This window comes from Saimiri boliviensis, chromosome 12, assembly GCF_048565385.1.
Source record: "Saimiri boliviensis isolate mSaiBol1 chromosome 12, mSaiBol1.pri, whole genome shotgun sequence".
Taxonomy (NCBI): domain Eukaryota; kingdom Metazoa; phylum Chordata; class Mammalia; order Primates; family Cebidae; genus Saimiri; species Saimiri boliviensis.
Window position 1 is genome coordinate 50,542,872 of NC_133460.1, and position 21,607 is coordinate 50,564,478.

The window sequence follows — 21,607 nt, forward strand, 5'->3', positions numbered from 1 at the left end:
TGAGAAACTGCAGACACAGGAGAAGCTCTAAAAACAAAAGGAAAAGTTACCCTTTGGAAAGAGAAACTTACATCTTTAAAAGAAATCATATGTCAGGGTGTCTCCCAGTCTGCACCAGGAAGAGAGAGATGTCTTACTAGAAACACTTACCAATGGAGAAGGCACCACTTCGGTCTGTCAGACCAACCTTCCCCTTGTTGACTGAGCTTTTCCTGCCCACATCCCCACAGCTGGCCCTTCTTTCTTTCTTTCAGTCGAAGATGGCATTTAAGCCTGAACTCAAAGCCATGGTGTTTGGAGACTCACGCATTTCTCTGAGTACTTCCCAAATACCCATGACATATACACATTACTACACTTCTGTTTGTTTTTCTCTTGTCAATCTGTCTTTTGTTTCAGGGGTCCAGCCTACCTCATGAAGGCTAGAAAATACTGCCTTTCTGCCTCTATAGCACTTACCAAAAGGAGTTTTCAGGATAACTTCAGGCAAGGGACAGGAACCTGGCCAGTTTCTGAGGCCTGCCCACCCCAGCCTCCCCATTCCCTCCCCTCCTTGGCCCCAGCCCTGGGGTCCGGCTGCTGTCAAGTGGGCATTGTAAAAACACTTGTATTCTGTTTCCTCTCCACTTCCCTTTCTTGACCCTATCTCCTTCTTTTCTGATCATCTGTCAGGGTAAATGTTTTTATTACTTCTGTCACTGAAGTGCCTGCTGGCCAGGGGCTAGGCAGACTCAGCCCTCAGGGCTCTGGACCCCCATTCTCCGGTTCTTGCCGATCCCCCACAGCCTCAAACATTCCCTGGGAAGCCATGTGCCCAATAGTACCTGAGTCATCTTGTCCCCAAGCTAGACATTACCACTGCCACCAGTATAGATCCTGGAGGAGAAGACAAGCCCACATTGGCCAGGAAGCAGCCCCATGGATGCATTAGCAACCTGTTTCCTCCCACGCGCTCTGCTTTCATGATGGAGGCCATCCCCGGAGCCCCTTCCGAAACTCAGCCCTAGCAACCAGAGAATCCCCAAGTGGCCAGTGCCTCCTCCATCTGGAGAAAGACCGCAGCCTCAGAGCTCTGGAAGAGGGCTCCTGGCGCCTCTGATTCTCTAAGCAGGTGTGCCGAAACTGTCTCACTCACTCACATACATGCACATTCTCCAAAGATAAAGATAACAATGACTACAAAAACTCAGGACTCTGCATGAAGAAAAAGCAATCGAGTGACAAAGCAATGGAGCTTCACAGAGATGGGACATGGTCCGGGGGCTGGACCAGAAATAGCCCTGATCTGCTGCCCTCACTGGATCCAAGGGCTTTGTCCCTCGTGCTGTCCCCCCTCCCCTCAGACACATCTGCCTGCTTGTAACCAGGCATGGCAGAAAGAGCCTTGGCTCTGGGTTCTGCCACTCCATCACTGCCAGCTGTGGGCCCTGTTCCCTGGGAAGCCACTTTACCTATTTTTTTTTTTTTTTTTTTTTTTTTTTTTTTTTTTTTTTAGATGGAGTCTTGCTCTGTCGCCAAGCTGGAGTGCAATGGCACGATCTCGGCTCACTGCAATCTCTGCCTCCTGGGTTCAAGTGATTCTCCTGCCTCAGCCTCCCCAGTAGCTGGGACTGCAGGTGTGTGTCACCATGTCCAGCTAATTTTTGTATTTTTTAGTAGAGACAGGGTTTCACCATGTTGGCCAGGATGGTCTCGATCTCTTGACCTCTTGATCTGTCCACCTTGGCCTCCCAAAGTGCTGGGATTACAGGAGTGAGCCACTTCACCCGGCCCACTTTACCTCTTTGAGCCTGGGTTTCCTTATCGTAAAATGAGGACAACAGTCCCATTTCACTGAGTAGTGGAGTCGGGGGGGTGGCGGGGGGATCAAATGAGAATTTATAAAAATGCTTTTTATATTAGGGGATTTTTTTTCCAATGTAAATAAGGCTAAAAATAAGGCCTGATTACTAAACTAACATATAAACTATCGCATGTTGGGGGTGGGGAGCGTCTGCCTTGGAAGTGATGGAAATTTGCATTGAGTGCCTGGAATGGATCACCTGACTTAGTTCTCCTGATAGTCCTAAACTGACCCTGGGTTTCAGAGAGGTTTAGTAATTTTACCATTATCCCTCAGCTCTTAAGCCTGGAGCCAAGCCCCTTCCTCTCCGGGGCTGGGGAGCTTTCTGACAACTTAGGATGCTGGTCTCCAAACTCACCTGCTGGTGTAGCTTGTTAAATAGATCTATTCTGGAGCCCCAGTTCCCACCCCTTGAATGATGGGTTGTATTCATCCAGGTATTTATTGAACACAAATTATGTGCCCAGTGTGAGAGAAAAGCAAAGCACATAGCCCCACCCTCAGAGAGTGGGAAGTGGCAGCAACTCTGCTGGGGAGGGGTCTCCGGAAACTGGATGTGTACCCAGAGACTTTGTGATCAGGCCAGTGTTTAGGGAATGCTGGTTATAAAGTGAGAGGCTGGCGCAGGGAGTGGGGATGCTCTGAGAACCTGTCCACACTACTGACAGCCTCGATGGGCTCCATTGCACCCCTGAGCCCTGGGGTGGCAACTGTAAGAAGGTACTATCCGTGATCACAGATCTTCCAGCCCTGTGAGGCACCCAGATCCCCACTCTGAATTGGCCAACTGGGCCAGGACCGGGAGTCAGGAAGGTTTCTGCTTTTTTTTTTAGATGGAGTCTTGCTCTGTCACCCAGGCTCCAGGCTAGAGTACAGTGGCACCATCGTGGCTCACTGCAACCTCCGCCTCCTGGTTTCAAGCGATTCTCCTGCCTCAGTCTCCCACATAGCTGGAATCACAGGCATGTGCCAACACACCCGGCTAATTTTTGTAATTTTAGTAGAGACAGAGTTTCGCCATGTTGCCCAGGCTGGTCTGGAACTCTTGGCTTCAAGCGATCCACCTGCCTCAGCTTTCCAAAGAGCTAGGATTACAGGCGTGAGCCACTGCACCCGGCCTGGTTCCCACTTTCTTTTCTTTTCTTTCTTTCTTTTTTTTGAGACAGAGTTTCACTCTTGTTGCCCAGGCTGGAGTGCAAATGGTGTGCTCTCGGCTCACAACAACCTCTCCCTCCCGGGTTCAAGCGATTCTCCTGTCTCAGCCTCCCAAGTAGCTGGGATTATAGGCATGGGCCACCATGCCCGGCTAATTTTGTATTTTTAGTACAGACAGGGTTTCTCCATGTTGGTCAGGCTGGTCTTGAACTCCCAACCTCAGGTAACCCGCCCGCCTCGGCCTCCCAAAGTGCTGGGATTACAGGCGAGTGCTACTGCGCCCGGTCCCCACTTTCTTAAAGAACACGCTGCAGCTGTGTGTTACACGCTGCGGCTGAGGTCAGGTGTGAGGGCTGGAACTGCTGACTGCCAAGCTCTGGGTCTCCTCAAAATAGCTACCTGGCCTGGGAGGCCCAGTTCAGTCCGGGTGTGGGTCCCGCTTCACCTCCAGAGCAGGGGCAGCCGGGACGGGTAGTAGCGGCCTTTGGAGAGGGGTCTCTGCAGCGGTCTGGGGCCAAGACGAGGGCTCCTCTGAGTCCTGGGGTGCAGGTTATGGTAGCTAAAGGGGAGGTCTGAGACAGTGGGGTCTGCCTCCAAGGTAAAGAAGGAGCAGCAGCCAGGAGGCCTGATGCGCCGCGCACCCGCTGCAAGCGTAGGCAGCGCGTTTAAGGCTGGGCGCCTCACTTTTTCTCCCGTGAAATGGGCGTAGGCACGCCCCAGCGCAGCGCCAGGTTGGGGAGCCCCGGCGCGCAGGGAGAAAACAATGGAGAAGCGCTTGTGTGTCAACTGGGAAGCGGCGGCTGCGGGCCGGGCGGGGCGGGGCCGGGGGAGGAGCCCGCCTGCCGCCCGCCGAGCTCGTGGCGCTGGCCGTGCGTGGGAGGCAGCGTCTGCGCGGCGCGGAGGCGACAGTAAGTGCGGGCCTGCTCGGGCTCTTCCGGCTCCGGCCCCGGCCGCCCTCGCGCTTAGCGCCCTCTCTCCCGGGCCCTGGGGCGGCTGCGGGCTGCCAGGGGAGCCGCAGGACCCCACCCCTGCCGGTGGGTCCTTCCCCCACCGGCCCTCTTCTCCCTCCTTGCTCTCTGCCACCCCTCTTTCTGGGTCACTGTCTTCTCTTCCCCAAATCCTCTCTCCTCCTCCTCCTCCTTGAGACGGGACCTCACCGCCTGTATGGGGGGACCTGGTATGGACGCGTCGGCCAGAAGTATCCAGAGGGTGGCTGACTCTCTCGGTCCCAGCTGCGGGGCCTGAAGTTGGGGCTGTTTACACCTCTAAGCCGGTTCTGCCGTGGCCAGTGGGTGGTGCCCTGCGCTTCCCAGTGCTCTCCACCCCGGTTCACAGCACAGGAAATCGAGGCACAGAGGGGAGAGCCACCTAGCCAGAGTCAGGAACCTCCTTGGAACCAGCACCCAGGCTTCCCAGCCCAGATGAGGTTTTCCGCGGCCCCAGGCCCCAGCAATGTCTGCCTCCTTGTGCAGGGACTGCTCCTCTGTGCATGGCCGGGCTCCTGCAGGTGGCCAGGAAGCGCGTGCCAGGCCACAGCCAGCCTGTTTTGGGGAAGGTTGGGCACTTCCTTGCCTGCCATTCTCTTTCTTTTTTAATCCAGAAGCCAGCAGCTAGCTTTTATAAAGACTAATAAGACTGCTCACTCTAGTGCCCTGGCCTGTGACCCGGGTTAGAGAAAATTCCTGGCTCTTTCTTCAGAAGCTCAGTCAAGGCTGAACGGTCCTTGACAAATAGATGCCAGGAACTGAGAAGGGGGCCCTAGCCAAGTGTGGTCCTGAGTGACTGGGCTGGTGGTCCTTGGAGCCGCCCCCACCGGTAGCTGGAGGCTCTGGGAAAAACCACTTGCCAGTTCTCTCTTGTTCTGTGTGAGCGGATCATTATTTTTTATACTTTAAACACGAATTTTTAAAATATAACGAGAGAGCTTGTTACATTTGTACCATTTTGTGCCAGACAAAATACCATAGACTGGGTGGCTTAAACAAAATTTATTTCTCACGGTTCTGGAGGCTGGGAAGTGCAAGATCAAGGTGTAGTTGATTTGGTTTCTGATGAAGGCTCTCTTCCTGGCTTGCAGACAGCCTCCTCCTTGCTGTGCCTTCACATGGCCTTTCTTCTACATGTGGGTGCATCTGGAAAGAGAGATTTTCCACACAGTGAGCTCCCAGACAGTGAGCTTGTTAATGCTGGCCTCCATGTGAATCCAGGCTGGGGAGGGCTCTGCTAACCAGGGGAGTTCAAAATAGACTTGCTGGCTGGATGCATTGCACTTGGGCATCCAGTGGCCTCCCGCCTGCTGGCTTCAGGGTACGTGCTATCCCAGCAGAGGAGAATGTCAGCAGTGTTGCGCAGGGTCCATTCCTTCAGCAAACATTGACAAGGGTGCCTGCAGTGCTCCTGGGCCTCTCCCCACTCACTGGTTTCAAGGCTTGCAGGAAGGATGCCTGTACTTGGCACCAGCAGACGCAGGTTCCTATTCCCAGCCTGGGATGCTGAGGGGTCCAGCGTGGGCCTCAGTCTGCTTGGCTATGTAACTTGACTTTTGCCATCTGCTAGTTACTGGGCAAGTTACTCAACCTTTTTGAGCCTCAGACCCCTCATCTGCAAAATAGGTCTTAGAGTAGTACCTAATATGTTACGCTGTTGTGAGGCTCAAGTGTGATCTATGTTAGGTGCAGACCTTGGCATTTGTGATTACTTAATTTTAGCTATTGGGAGTTCTTCCTATTTGAATGTGGGACACAGCAAGTGCCTTCCAGACCTCAGTCTTTCCCTCTGAAAAAAATGGGCAATGTTTTCTGCCCTACCTAATTCCAAGGGATGCTCTGAGATTCTCTTGCCGTAGTGGATACGGTTCTATACCCACGTGAGGGGTGTTCCCATTCCCACCAGGGAAGAAAGGCCCCCGTCTTCTCAGCACAGTACTTTGAGTCAGGCTCAGCCTCCTATAGGAACCAAGATACATTTATTTATTGGTTTATTGGGTAGGGAAGAAGCTACTGCAAAAGGGACTCTGAAGTGTCCCATTCTCAACATTATGGACACACTTCTCATTTATCAAGCTGCTGCCATATCCGAGGTGCTATCTAAAGCACAGAAGTAGGCATGCTACTTTACAGCCAAAGTCAGCAGCCAGCCAGCTAGGCAACAGGCCCAGGATGCCAGGGAAGATGCTGACATTTGTTTAACGTCTGCTTACAGGCCAGGCATGGCAAGCCAGTTGCAGTTGTGTAACTGTCATAAAAATGGCTTTCCTGGGTTTACACTTGGGGAAATTGAGGCACAGAAATGTAACTTGCCCAACGCCGTGTAGGCAATAGTTGCTGGAAGCCCAGCCTCTTCCATTTGTCTTAGGCACTACCATGGATTAAAAGTGGCTGCCTCTGGTTAGGACGTGATGAGCAGAGGAGGGAGCTGCAAACCATGGCTTGGCCATTTACCTAGCCTATAGCCTCCTGTTCCTTTGGACCTCTCTTTCCCCAGAAATGAAATGGTAATGGACTATTGGAGAGTACATACCGGCTTCTGGAGGCAGCCCTAAACACTACCAGTTTTTAAACAATTAGTATTTAATTTGAATGTTTTTATTTTATTTTATTTTATTTATTTATTTATTTATTTATTTATTTATTTTGAGACGGAGTTTCGCTCTTGTTACCCAGGCTGGAGTGCAATGGCGCGATCTCGGCTCACCGCAACCTCGCCTCCTGGGTTCAGGCAATTTTCCTGCCTTAGCCTCCTGAGTAGCTGGGATTACAGGCACACGCCACCATGCCCAGCTAATTTTTTGTATTTTTAGTAGAAACGGGGTTTCACCATGTTGACCAGGATGGTCTCGATCTCTCGACCTCGTGATCCACCCGCCTCGGCCTCCCAAAGTGCTAGGATTACAGGCTTGAGCCACCGCGCCCGGCCTGAATGTTTTTATTTTTATTTACACTTTTAATTTTATTTTTGAACAGGTAATAAATTCAAGAGGCACAAATAAGTATGCAGGGAAGACTCCCCAACCCTCCACCATCCCAGTTTCCCTCCTTAGAGACAGCCACTGTTAGAAACTTCTTATGTAGCCTTCCAGAGATAGTCTATGCAAATACAAATACATATGTGGATATATATTTTCTCTTTCCACATTTTTACACACATAGTAGCGTATTCTACAGATAATCTTGTTCCTTATTTTTTTCACATAAAGTTGAAAAGGGTTTAGATATCATTCTTTGCCCATCAAGGGTCCTAATTCCTTTTTTTATGGCTGCATAGAACTGTGAATGCCTTGGCCAGGTGCGGTGGCTCATGCCTGTAATCCCAGCACTTTGGGAGGCCAAGGCAGGTGGATCACTTGAGGTCAGGACTTCGAGACCAGCCTGGCCAACATGCTAAAAATACAAAAACAAAAAAAAACCACACACACACACACACACACAAATGTTAGCTGGGCATGGTGGCGCATGCCTGTAATCCCAACTACTCCGGAGACTGAGGCAGAAGAATCGCTTGAACCCGCGAAGTGGAGGTTGCAGTGAGCTGAGATCACGCCACTGTACTCCACCAGCCTGGGTGACAGAGCGAGACTCCATCAAAAAAAAAAAAAAAAAAAAAAAATCTATGAATGCCTTTAGACCAGGTTTGCCTTTCTGGATACATTGCCACAGGCCAACCATGTTGCAGTGTTTTATACCCGCCTGTTCCACAGTTATGTGCTACCTCTGTTGCCCTTGCATGTTGGGGTGACCTCTAAGGACACTTACAGTTCTGACATCCTGCCCTTCTCCAGGTCTGATTTTTGTCTTTCTCCCTGATCCCTAAGAATGAAGCTCTCTAACCAGGCTCTGGTGATGTTACAGAGCCCAGGGTATTGGGGCATGGTCATTATGTAGGTTGGTTGGGTCCCCAGCTGTCCCCAGCCTCCGTTTTTACTCACCTACCTGTCTCTGTTACCCTCCTTGCTCCAATAGTGGCCATTGCCTCAGAGGACGACTCTCAGCACAGTTCAAACTCTACCTACAGAATCGCAAGCAGCAGTCTCCCAGCTGACCAGGAGGCACTGCTTGAGAAGCTGCTGGACCACCCGCCTCTTGGCCTGCAGAGGCCCGAGGACCGATTCTACGGCACATACATCATCTTCTTCAGCCTGGGCATTGGCAGTCTACTGCCATGGAACTTTTTTGTCACTGCCAAGGAGTACTGGATGTTCAAACTGGGCAACTCCTCCAGCCCAGCCACGGGGGAGGACCCTGGGGGCTCAGACATCCTGGTAAGCACATGTTTCTCCTGCAAGGCTGGTGGGAGCATACAGAGGCCTCATGCCTCACATGGCAGGGGAAGATGGAGATTTCAGACACATTTCCAGCCTTTAGATCACTTACTGTTTAGCTTGGGAAGAAGATGCAAATTATGGTTCCATGTGGTATGTATGGTAAACCCAAGAATCTAGAGTTCATGCCTCCAGGGGTTTGAAGATATGGACTGAATAGTGTTATGTTCATTTGTGAGTTACAGAAAATTCCAGAAGACTAGTAACTAAAATGAGATGGAAGGTCATTTTTCTTTTCTCTTTTCCTTTTTTTTTTTGAGGCAGAGTTTTGCTCTTGTTCCCAGGCTGGAGTACAGTGGTGCAATCTCGGCTCAACGTAACCTCCACATCTAGGTTCAAGCAATTCTCCTGCCTCAGCTTCTTGAATAGCTGGGATTACAGGCATGTACCACCACATCCAGCTAATGCTGTATTTTTAGTACAGACAGGGTTTCTACATGCTGGTCAGGCTGGTCTCAAACTCCCGACCTCAGGTGATCCTCCCATCTCAGCCTCCCAAAGTGTTGGGATTATAGGCATGAGCCACCATGCCCGGCAGAAGGTCATTTTTCTCTCACATTCAAGTCTGGTGGGGACCGCCCGAGGCTGGTACGATATTCTATGGTGTTAGGAACCCAGGGGAACCCAGTTGCTTCACCTCTGTGCAGCTTCCATGGCCAAGGCCACTTCTTAGTACAAGATGGCTATTGTAGGTTCGGCCATTACATTAGTAGGAAAAAGGAGGAGAACGAGGAAATGCCTGTTGCCTGTAAGAACACTTCCGGGAAGTAACACACATTGCCCTTCTTACATTGCATTGGTCAGAACTTAGGCATGTGACCACATCAGCTTGCAGAGCAGGCTGGGAAATGTAGTCTGCCAGTGTAGCTTTATCTCAGAGAACCATGTGCCCACTAAAATGGGAGATTCTGTTACGGAAGATGGGGAAAATGAATCCTCAGGGACAATTAGTCTGATCACCATGGGAGAGACTGCTGTGACTTGGAGTGCATGAGTTTGGAGAAAGGGGAGGAAACAATCTAGATAGAAGCAAAAGGCTGGGCAATGGCAGAAGGGCAGGAGAGTTCATGTGTGTGTGACAAACGGTGAAGCCATGTTTGGGGCACAAGTAAGAGAGAGAGGTCTTGAGATCATTGTCCGGGGCCTTGAATGTCAAGGTGAGGAGTCAGTTTTGTTTAGTTGACAGGGCTGCTCACTTTGTTGGGTGACTTTTCCAGAGAGCTGAGGGCAGTAGGGGAAGAGGATTAAAGAAAAACATTATACTGACACTTGTTAAAACAGTAAGGAAAGCTTTATTTAAGACTGTTGTAGTAGGGATAAATAGAGCTCAACTCAGAAAAGGAGACGTGGGGATTTATAGACAAGGAGCAGCGTGAGGGGCCAGAGGATGGCACATTTCTAAGAGGAGATGTCAAGGCAAACGCTCTGCTTGCTGAAAGCAGGCCCAGGAGTTACATAGTCGACTCTGGAACAACAAAGGTTCGCTTACATGCAGATTTTTTTTCAAACAAATGTGGATGGAAAACAGTGTTTGTGAGTTGTGAAACCTGCCTATACAGAGGGCTGACATTTCCTATTTGTGGTTCTGCAGGACCGACTGAGTGTGTTCGGGATTTGGTATATGCAGGGATCCCGGAACCACTGAGTGGGGTGAGGAACATGATCAGACATGAGAGATAGGGAGATTCTGGCTCAACTGGCCTAACAGGATCCTTGCCGAAAGCAGGCCTAGGGCTTACACAGTCTACTCTTAAACAATGTGGATTTGAATTGCAGGGGTTCATTTATATGTGAAGTTTTTCAAACAAACGCTGATGGAAAACATAATACTAGTGGAGTTCAAAACCCAAGTATACGGAGGGCTGGGGTCCGCGGGGCTGACGAGGGGACCTGAGTATGTGTGAATTCTGGTATAGGTGGGAGTCCTGGACCCGTGCCCCAACAGCTGTACATCAGAGGTGGAAGATGAGGAACTTGACCCAATCTCAAAGGTGGGGGGGATGCTGGCTCATCTGACTTCGCAGGATTTTTGGCTAAGACTGGGTTGGGGAGGCAGAAGTCAAGACTGGGGAGTGGGGGCCAAGGTCGAGGAGAGGGCTCAGAGGGCCTGACGAAAGTCTGGTCAAGGAGAGTCTTGGTCAGGAGCCTCCATTTCCACGGCTGACCCGGGCTGGTGTCTGCTGTCACTTGAGAGCTTGGGGTTGGGGAGGCAAGGACTTCTCCAACAAATGCCAAGATGGGATGTTGCCAGCTGGCCAGCTGTGCCCCTCTTCTCCAGGGGTGCCTCAAACAAGAACGGGGTATGCTAGCAGATCCCAGCCACACCCCGCAGGGGCTCAGTAGGTGGCTCACCACTGCTTCCCGGAAGGAAATCCTGAAATCCTTGGCCTCACCCCGAGGAGCTGTCCTCGGTTTTGTAGGCATGAATCTGCCATACCGAAGGCATCCCTCTTATCCGTCTCAAGGACTCGCTGCAGCTATCCATGTGGGTCACCCAGGGAGCTTCTTAAAAAACACCAGTCCAGGGTCCTTTTGTAGTTCATGAGCCTGATGATTGGGTTTCCACGCACACGTGTGAGACAGGCCTCCCTCAACCCTTGTTATGTCATTGGCACATTACCCATATGATGGAAAGAAAAAAAGTACCAATGTGGGCCACACCCCAGGGATTCTGATTGGATTAGTCTGAGCTGGGATGTGGATGTTGACATATTTACAACTTCACACTTCCACACTCCCCTACTCCACTCCCCTACCCAGCTTCCCCCATGATCTGACACCCTGTGAGGGCCTTTTCTGTTAACTGAAGAATTCACAGATGCCTCCTAGGGCCAGAGCAATGGGGTATAACTGTTTCTATGGCTGAGGGGGCACCACAGGAAGGCAGCACAGAAGGAGTAGTTTACAGCCTCTCCATTCAACGTGTGGTCCTCGGACCAGCGGCCTCACCTGGGAACTTGTTAGTGATGCAGTCTCCCACCCACTGAGACCGACTGACTCAGGGCCCGTGAGCTACAGAGCCCCTCGGGTGACTGACGGGCACAGTAGAGTTTGTGGTGCACTGGACAGTGCGTGGCTCTGTGACCTCTCCATGCTGCCTCATATTTCTGGAACATATTTGTACTTTTTATTTTTTGAGACAGAGTCTTGCACTGTCACTCAGCCTGGAGTGCAGTGGCGTGATCAAGGTTCACTGCAGCCTCAACCTCCCTAGGCTCAAGTGATCCTCTCGCCGTAGCCTCCTGAGTAGCTAAGACTACAGGTGCCTGCCGCCACGCTTAGCCAATTTTTTTTTAATTTTTTTATTTTTTGTAGAGACAGCGGCAGGGGGCGGGGAGTAGGGGTGGGGAGTGTGTGTCGTGTGTCACTATGTTTCCCAGGCTGGTCTCAAACTCCTGGGCTCAAGAGATCCGCGTGCCTCTGCCTCCCAAAGTGCTGGGATTACAGGCATGAGGCAGCACACTCGGCCATCTTTGTGGTATGTTGAAGGAAGATGTTATAATACTACCACAAACTTCTTAGGGCTGTTGTGGGGATTAAGTAAATTAATATGTGTTAAAAAGCACTTAGGACAGGGTCTGGCACTCTATCTGAAGCGCTTTATAAACACTATTATGATGATGATCATTTGGGGGATGGGACCCATGCTTCTAAGCTGTTTGCAGCCCTGGTGCATTTCCAGAGACACAGGCTCAGCTTGTGTGCTTTACAATCCGCTTTTATTTACCAGTGACTCCAACGTCCCAGCTTTCTGCCAGCCCCGGTAAATCACCTGGCCTACTGGGCTTTTCCAGAAGGTCCCTGCCTGTATTGGCCAGAACTAGGCTAGATTGCGTGTGCACCGGCCCTTCCCCTCCTCTGTCCACCGCTGGGCCCCCAGAAGCAAGCAATCTCGGGAGGGAGGGGTGCCCAGACCTGGCTCTGGGAGCAGCCCTCGCGCCGTGAACTACTCTCACCGCAAGGCGATCCCTTCCCAGCTGCAGTCACTTGGCATTCTGAGCCCTGCTACGATGCTTTATGGCCTCTCTCCAACTGCTGGCAGGTGCAGATGTAGTACCTGCGGCTGCCCGGAGCTCCTGGCTCTTGGCATCAGAGATGAGAGACCTGTCACCCCTCGATTCATGGGCCGGGTTTGGGAAGCAAGCATGCTGGGGCGTTTCTGCATTTTGCTGGCCATTTTTCTTTGCCTTATTCCTCATCCAAGCCACCCACCTCCCCAGCTCTTTCTCCCTCTCTTCCTGATTTCCCTGCAAGAGGCTGCCCGTCTGCCCTGTCACCTGAGGGCCACTTTGAGGGAAGGAGGGGGAGAGTCAAATGGGTCTGTCTCTAGCCACCACCTGCAACTCAATTAGCTGTGGGTCTAGATGTTTATTCTTTCCTGTACTTTCCTTTGAACATTTTCTGGGGATGGATATCATCTGATGGGAAGCTTGACCCAGGAGGAAGATTTACCCAGACACCCCCTCCCCCAAATTATGTCACTTTTAAGGTCAGGGCTCATTTCCTTCTGCCTGGACAAATGTGGGGATGGCGCATAAAGTATCCTGCTCACCCTGCCCTCCTGTTTCTATTCTCAGAAATAAGAACCTCCAATAAATTCACCACAGGCCTGTTGGCCCAGGACCAAAAAAATTTAGAGCATAAACAAGGAAGAATTGATAGGAAAAGATGACACAGGGGCCCGCAACAGCCGCCATTGCCTGAGCCCGATTCTGGGCCCGCTGTGCTGGCAGGGGTATTGTATGTGTTTTTCTCATTAGCCCTGCAATGCAGGTCTTAGTAACCCTTTTCTTAAGACAAAAAGCCAGAGGCTCAGAGAGGCTAGGTAACCTGCCTGAGATCACACAGCTAGGAATGGCTATAGAGAATTTTATGGGGCATTGAGGCGGATAGGTGATTATAGACTCATTCATAATCAGAGAGTGATTATGTAGAGGACCATCCTGGAGATGCTCTCCCCTGCCCCCCAACACTTGGACTCCACCAAACACCATTTCCTTCCTTTGGAGAGCTCACCCTTGGTCTGGCCTCCTTTTCCAGCCTGAAACCACAGGTGTCTGGGTTCTGGACCCAGTGTCCCTTGTCCCTTCCTTCCCTGTGTATCCTGAGGTCCTCTCCAGCTCTGGAGTTGTGAGCCATCCCCTGCCCTGTGGGGCCCCCTCGCCCTCCTCCGGGCTCTCCTGCAGGCCTGTATTGGCTGCCCTTGGCCAAGAACAGAACAGTAAGTTGGACAAGCCCCACTTCCTGCCCCAGAGAGAAGAGTGTCTGCACCTTCTCCTGGCCATTCCTCGCCTCAAGGCCTCCACAGCCACTCTCCACACCTTCCTTCCTGTATACCTTGGTCTGCCCGGGGACTCCTCTCTGAGGGGCTCCAGAACGCAGCCAGGTCATGGGTGGGGCCTATAGCCCGACTTGGTGTCAGCAGGGCTGGGACCCGGACCAGGTACTCGAGTGCTGCCCCTGTCCATCCCCAAATCTGACCAAGAGGGACCTCAACACTCAGTCCCAGGGGTGAGGCAGGAGACAGAAACCTCTCGTCCCTGGGCACACCCTCTGAGGCCACATTTCTGAATTAGAGGCAACATGTCTGGGTCTTCAGAGCCCCACCATACTTGCCCATCACGTTCCTGCCCTATAGCTCATGGAGACCAAGCATTGGCTGGGTGGGAGCTGCTGCTCTCAGCATTTTGCCTGCATATTATCTCTTGCAGCCCGGAAGCACCCCTGTAGCTCAGGAACTGTTGTCATCCACCATGACAGATGAGGAGGCCTCCTCCACCAGTGAATGCATCTCTCTTACTCTACCTCCTGTGCCCCTGGCACACCTGGCAGGACACCCAACACATAGCAGCATATAATTATTTGTCACATTAGTTATTGTAAGGCTGAGGAGGAAAGCTCCACAACCCAATCCATGATACTGATTCTATGGCTCTGCAAGGAAGCAGAAGAAGATCTGGGGGTCACAGTGGCCACCAGTAGAAGGATTCTGATCTTTCAGGTGTGTTGACATTGACATGAAGTGGGGTTCCTGCATAGGAAGGTAGCCAGGCTGGCCTGGTTCAGCAAGTGGGGACCTAGGGCATCCCCTCCCCTTATTTCCAGCCCCTTAGTTCTAGTCCAATCTCTCAGCCCTGCAAAGAAGAAAGATAGCATACTTGAGATCTGCCCTTATAATGAAGGGTGAACATCCCAATCCAAGGAGGAAGTGTTCAAAAGAAGCAGGATGAGCTCGTGTGAAGAAGAGGAAACTACAGGACAGGTTATCAGAGGTTACCAAGTCCCTGCCATGCAGCCTGTACCTACCTCCTTCTTCCACGTGACATCCTGGTGAGTCAGGTATTGCCATCCCAGTTGCCAAATGAAACAGGCTCACAGATTTTAGACCACTGACCAAGGTCGTTTGCTAGCAAGTGACAGAACTGCAGAGCCCGTGCTTATAACCCATGGGTTCTCCAAGCTGTCCATCGACCTTGGCACTCTCAGCCCTGGCTGCACATCGGGATCCCTGGGAAGCTTTTAGAAAATACCTTACCTGTTCCGCTCACCCAATTCTAATTCATTCTGAGGGGCCTGGGCACAAGCATTTTAAGTTCTCCAGATAAGGCTAATGCATAGCCAGATAAGAACCATGATCCAGGCTAGGTGTGGTGGCATGCGCCTGTAGCCCCAGCTACTCAAGAGGCTGAGGTGGGAGAACAGAACAGAGAGCTTGAGCCTAGGAGTTCGAGACCAGACTTGGCAACATAGTGAAACCCCAGTCTCAAAACACAAAGGACTATGATTCAAGTAAAATGTTACCACATGGGGGAAAAAGCAGCTGTCCTCTGCCTCCACTGGAGTACCCATTAACCCATTAAACAGGCGAGGCTACATCATGAAAGACTTAGGTGAGCCTTCTGGGAGAACTTCCTACAGGGCAAGTCAAGTTGTCAAACCTGGCAGTGAAGGGGACATTTTCTCCCTTGGAGAAATAGGGCCTCCATCCTGCGGGAAGTCCAAGGAATTGGCTTAGTCTACCCCAGAGTGTGGGATTCCTCACGGGACTCCCTACGAATGTATGTGGTTGGAGGGTTCGGTGTGTGTCTGACAGAAATGCTCTGGGCTTGAGCTGTACCTGCAAGCCCGCAGTTCCATGCCAGCCAGTGATGGCCCCGGGAGGAGCCTTCTCTGGGTAATGCTCCCCTTTGCTGGGCTAGGGGGTCAAGGGCTGCAGTTAGGAGATGGGGACTCCACAGCCACACTCCTCTTCCTTCTAATTTCCCAGGCTCTTGGAGAAGGAGTGGTAGGGCCAACTGGGCTCACCGTGGGCACCTAGCGCCTGGGGTGGCACAAAGCAAGAGCAGGTGAAGCTGGGAGAGCAGAACAGAGGCAGTCCCGAGGCCCTGCCCCCAGCTGGGTCACGGCTCTGTGCTGTACCAGGGAGTGGAGGCTCCCTGCTCCTGGGGGTTTAAGCGTCACAGGACATCTATTTGGTAAAGGTTCCATAGCTGGGCGAAAGCTGGATTGGTCCTGTCTCATAGGACTACAAGGTAGCTGGGAGGAATCCAGATTTGGCAACAGAGGGACTCTGGTCTAGCAGTGCTCTTACCTACTGTGTGGTTTGCAGGCAGGCTCTGTGGTCCCTGGGCCTTCTGCCCACAGACCCACCTGGCAGCATTTACATAACGCTACAGACACAGGTAGGGTGAAAAGTCCTGACAGTTACGGTGTGCCTTATAGCTGGTGGCTGCTGTGCGAGGACTTCATTAAATCACGACATTCGCTACCTTTAGTAAGCTCTTACCATGTGCCAGGCACTGCTAAGGGCACGGATTCATCCATTGACTCAGCAATATTTATTAAGCAGTCTACTGTGTGCTAAAGGCTTTTTTTTTTTTTTCATGATCTTTTGGTCTTTTTTACAGCCCAAAGACAAAGGTTTATTATACCCATTACACAGAGAAGGAAACCAAGGTTGAAAAAGTTATTTGCTCTCAGATACAAAGTAACAACTGGGATTCAGACCTGGGCCCTGTGAGCCCATGTATCTATGATCTTAACCCCAGTGCTTTATATCAGCATTGTCAATTTTTTTTTTTTTTTTTTTACCATGATGCCTGTCTCACCTGGCAAGGCATTTATGTTCACACAAACAACAGTTTCATGAAGCTGCATCTATACTTAAAAAAAGAAAACTCCACCCTGGCTGCAGTTTCAAGAAGGAGCAAGGGATTAGCAGTGGCAATGCTGGTTGTAAGCCATGTAGGATAAGGATGGAGAGTTTGCCCTTGAGCTTGACCTTGTGTAGGGTCATCGTGACCTTGAGGAGCAGCATCGTCAGGGAAGAGGCAGAAGTGGACCAGAGGCTATGAAAGAGGATGGAGGGAGAGACAGTGGAGACAGCAAACTCAAGGAATTTTGCTTTAAATGGGAGCAGGACAATGAGGCAGGAGCTGCAGGGAGCTGTGATCCAGAAGAGAGAATTTTCTGTTCTTTTGTTTTTCATACGAGAGACATGGCAGGCAGTTTGTGTGCAGAAGCAAAAGATCCAGCAGAGAAGGAAAAACGAGTGATGAAGAAGAGGGAGCACAGCTGAGCGAGGTCCATGAGCAGGCCAGAGGGCTCAGGTACACAGAGCAGGTCCCAGGAAAAGATGCAGACAGCTCACTCACCTTTAGTAAGAAAGAAGGCAACAAAGGATTAAATAGAATAAAATGAAATTCTGGTCGTGACTCATCAAATGGATTTCATATTCTTTAATATGAAATGGACTGTGCAAGCTGTAGTTTAAAAAACCCTGCTCTGCCTGCTTGCCCCAACCTGAAAGCCATCCATGAGGATGCGTCATGTCCTCATTCTACAGGGGAGGAAAGTAGAGACAATCAGTAACTTGGCTGGTGCCACATAGCTAATAAGACCAGAATGGGGGCTGCAGCCCAGGGTACCTGAATCAGCATCAGATTTCCTGGGATATTTGGCAAATTCCTGGATTCCTGGACCCTTCCCTTCTAACTTTATCTCCCCAGGTGAGGCCTGGACACTGTTGCCAGGTGGTCCTGATGCCAGCTGGCCAGGGAGCAGGTATCCAGGAGCCTCTCCTCCATGCCAGGTGGTGTTCCTGCAGACTCATTTTAGTGCTACTCAGATCTCTGTCCAAATGGAAACAATGTTTAGACAGACTCCCTTTGGCAATCCTCTTTTTTTCTTTTTTCTTCTTGAGACAGAGCTCGCTCTGTCACCCAGGCTGGAGTACAGTGGTTCCATCTCAGCTCCTGGGTTTACTCAGCCTCCTAGGTCCAAGCGATTCTCCTGCCTCAGCCTCCTGAGTAGCTGGGATTACAGGCACCTGCCACCATTCCTGGTGAATTTTTGTATTTTTAGTAGAGACAGCGTTTCACCATGTTAGCCAGGCTGGTCTTGAACTCCTGACCTCAAGTGATCCTCCCACCTTGGCCTCTCAAAGTGCTGGATTATAGGTGGGAGCCACTGTGCCTTACCGGCAATCCGCTTTTTAAGAGCAGAATTTCCAAGAGTAAAGAAGGGCAAAACACCCCTCTTCCCTGCATAGAAAGAAGCATATTAAGAAGCCTGAGCTTTGTCATCCTGGGAAGGGAGATGGGAGGTCTGAGGTCAGGCAGGCTGGGAGGGGCTTTGGGCTTTCTGCCACTGGGTGTGGGTGAGTGGCTGCCAGTTGCTCCAGCTGGCATGGATGGCTGCTCTAAACCGTTTTTAAAAATTAGAACCCAAAGTAAGTCATTTAAAAAAAATCCCCTTGTCTACCCTCTGATTCTAACTGCCGGCCCAGCCAGCGTGCCATTCCCAATAAATAATATACCTGTGATGGCTTTTTCTTCTGTTTTTAGCTCTTGCTGTGTCCTACAGAGGGGGGAAAAAAGTGTGGCTTGAAACGCTGTCAGTCATGCCTTTGGCGGCCTCAGCTTCTCTAGTTCTATTTTCTCCCTAAATGCTCACGACCCTCTTTCCCCACCTGCACTGTGCTCCCTTGCCCTCAGGGCTATCGACTGCTCCCTCTCTGGCTTCAATTTGATTTCTTCCTGCAAACATTCTTAAAATCCAGAGGCGATTTCCTGGACAAATTAGAAGATGGCCCAGATCTTAAGTGCTCAAGCCTCGCTTTAACATGATTGATCATCCCAAGTGTCCAGAGAGCAGAACCTAAATTAGAGTCTCCACCAAGGAGCCCGGCACTTCCGGCTTGGGCAGGCAGCCTGGGAAGGGTCTGTGGCACTGGGTGCCTGGGGCCCTCTTGCTGGCCTCTTGCCTGTTCTCACTGGGTATGTTTCTGTGCGTTCTGTACCTGTGTGCATGCAGGCACCTGAGGCCTGGAGCAGCCTGTGGTTTCTGCCCACATGCACCTCCAAAGACAAACAGCCTCCCCAAGGCGTGAGCAGTCTGTTGTTGAGGAAGTGCCTGCCAGGGGTTGGCTAAGAACTCCCTCTTCCTGGTAGTCCCAGGGTTTTCTACTACAGAGAGAGGCTGGAGCACCCCCAGACCACCACCTCATTGACACCAGGTCACAGGGCATGGCCCTTGCCCCTGGTCATCAGCCTTGTGTTACTGATGCATGGGGCCCTCTGGGGGATGCAGAAGCCTCCCCAGTCAGGCAAGGGCTTCATGGGTAGGTGGGGAGTTTTCTTGAAAGGGCTTCTTCCTCTTTTCCCTATCACATGGCAGAAGTCAGGCTGCAGAAGCGGAAAGACTGGCTGGCCCGAGCATCCGCAGTGGCTGAGCCTCCCATCAGCTCATCCTCAGGGAGCTTGAGGTCACTTGCGCATGCATGTGTGAGGTTCCCTGTTCTCTGACCCGTGTGTTTCTGAGCCCTTACTCTGCCTATCCGGGTTACAGCCTGAGAGTACACAGGGGGAATAAAAAGGGTAAGAATCAAAGCAGTTCGCTTGCGCCTTGCTAGGGGACCTTGTGAAGGCTTGGCCGAGGCAGGGTGTAAGGGTAGATAGAGTGACGTTTCTGTTTTCCTTGCTCACCCTGCCTGGCGGAAAGACTCTGGATTCAGAAAACCTGGCTTCTGTTTCTGACTGTTTGAAACTTGCTGGGTGACTTGAGCCCATGTCCTCCTTTGAGAAATGAAGATGTGAGACTGCATAGATTGGGATCCGCAAACTTTTCCTGCAAAGGGCCAGATGGTACGTGTTTTAGGCATTGTGGGCCCCACAGTCTCTGCTACTCAGCTCCCCTCTTGCACAGGGAAAGCCGCCCTTTACAATGTGTGAACAAATGGGCTGACCAAAGGCCAACCGTGTTCCAGTATCCACACAATGGCGGAGGGCAGATTTGGCTCGGGGGCAGCCCACTGCCCAGCTCTAGACTAGGAACACTCCCTTAGGGCTCTCTGCCAGTTCTGTGATCTAATGTAGGGGTACCTACCCTGCTGAATTTGTCTTCATATCACTGGCCACTGCCTGGTCTATTATCTGTTTGTTTATGCATCTGCTGGCCATCTCCTTGACTAGATGAGCAGTTCCATAAACGCAGGAACTTAAGCTGAATCTCCCAGATCTAGAATATCTAGTGAGCTCAGTAAATATTTGCAGAAGGATGAATTCACCTCTGAGTGTTTGTGGAGGGGAGAGAGGGATGGGAGGAAGACCCGTCGTCACCGGATTGTGCGCCGTGGTCCCGCAATGCACCTGCGCCACAGCCTGCACACCCGGGCCTGCCTGGGCCCCAGCCTCAGTCCCCTTCCCCTATCGCCGTCCGCACTCCAGCTCACCCCTGTGGAGGCTTGAACACACCAAGCTCATTCCTGACTCAGGGCCAACCGTATGCTCTTCCCACTGCCCAGGCTCCAGGTTAGCCGGTTGCGTGGTTTTTTTTAGTTTTATTGTCTTTATCCTAATTTGCAGTCCTTTTTTACCCTACTTGCTGTTGACTTTTTTTTTTTTTTTTTGGGGGGGGCCTCCCTCACTAGAACACTGGCATCCCCAGCCCCTAGCACACATTGGGCACATACAAGGTGCTTGGCCATTGTTTGTTAAATGAGTGAATGAGCTCTAGAAGGTCATCTGCCTTTCACCTTTAGGGAGTGAATAGATGAATGGATAAAGTAACCACTGCCACATGCTTCTTCCCATCTGCTCACTCCCATCCCTGCCAGGTGATTCCCACTATACCCAGCACTGCCCCCCAAACTATTTGGCATTGAGAAGCCCCCAGAGCTCCCAGTACCTTCTAAAACAAAATGCCTCTTTAGGCAGCTGCCTGAGACCACCGCTGAATTGGCCCTCAGCCTCCCTCGCCTCTACATGCCCCATCATTTCTGCAAGTGGAGCCCCTAAGGTTTCCTGAAAAGGGGCCAAGCGAGGGGACAGTGCAGCAAGGTGCAGGAGGGGCCCAGGGGTGAGGCGGCAAGGAGGAGGGCGCGGGGCAGTCACAGAGAGGCTGACCAGGCATGGAGGCTGAGCGGGGCCAGGTCCAGGGTGGAGCTTGAGCAGAGGCCGGGAGCGGATGCCTGGGAGAGAGGCTAGCACTTGAAGGGAGGCTGGGTAGACATGGGAGTTATAGTCAGGTGATGGGGAGATGGGGCCAGCAGATGTGATTGACTGGGGTGAGGATGAAGGAGAAATCAAGGAAGCTTTGAAGCGGGGCTGAGAAAAAGAGGGGTGACCACTGGGGCCTTTGGAGGGGCTGCTTGGGGAGTCTTCGCTTGAAGGCCTTTGATTTGAGGAGCTTGGAGTTTGAGCTCAGCAGGACCCCCAGGCGGTTGTTTTAAAGGACGAGACTGATGTATGGGTAGGGTCGTGAAGCCAGGGGAGGTGAGCTTCTCCCACCACCACTCCCACCCTTAAGAACAGGCGGGCAGGAAATGAAGGGCGGCGCTCAGGGGGCACCTCGGGGTGCTGGAGGGAGCCACAGGTGGACTGAGGTGATAAGGAAGGATGGTGGACGTGGCTCTGTGGGTTTGGAGGAGGGGAGTGCTGGACGGACATTGCATTCGCTTCTGTGGCTGCCTTCACCAAGTACCACACACTGGGGAGCTGAAGAGCAAAGCTCTAGGGAACCACCTTTCCTTGTGGCTTCTGTAGCATTCTTTTGGCTCGTGGCAACATCACTCCAGTCTGTGGCTCCGTCTTCACGCAGCCTCTGCCCAGGTGCCTGGGTGTCGCTCCCCTTGCTCCCACATCCCACGGATCAAGGGTTCGTTCCTCCACCCGTAGGATCTCCTTTCAACCAAGCGCATCTGCAAACACCCTATTTCCAGATAAGTCACATTGTGAGGTTCTAGGTAGACATGAATTTCGGGGGCGTGAATTCAGCCCCCTCTAGACAGGGTA

The 21,607-nt window shown here is 51.6% G+C and overlaps 1 protein-coding gene and 1 non-coding gene across 2 annotated transcripts in view; both read left to right on the forward strand.

The window, feature by feature from the left end:
• The first annotated feature begins 3,850 nt into the window (after positions 1 to 3,850).
• SLC29A3 (solute carrier family 29 member 3) overlaps positions 3,851 to 21,607 on the forward strand; it is a 45,760-nt gene continuing 28,003 nt past the window's right edge. Inside the window, exons 1-2 of the mRNA XM_003928628.4 lie at positions 3,851 to 3,906; positions 7,957 to 8,255. Coding sequence (XP_003928677.2) covers position 3,906; positions 7,957 to 8,255 — 300 coding nt within the window. The 5' untranslated portion in view covers positions 3,851 to 3,905. The remainder of the gene's footprint in view (positions 3,907 to 7,956; positions 8,256 to 21,607) is intronic.
• Positions 10,842 to 10,945, forward strand: LOC120367487 (small nucleolar RNA U13). Its single transcript, XR_005581865.1, has one exon. It is a non-coding gene; the product is annotated as a small nucleolar RNA U13 (small nucleolar RNA).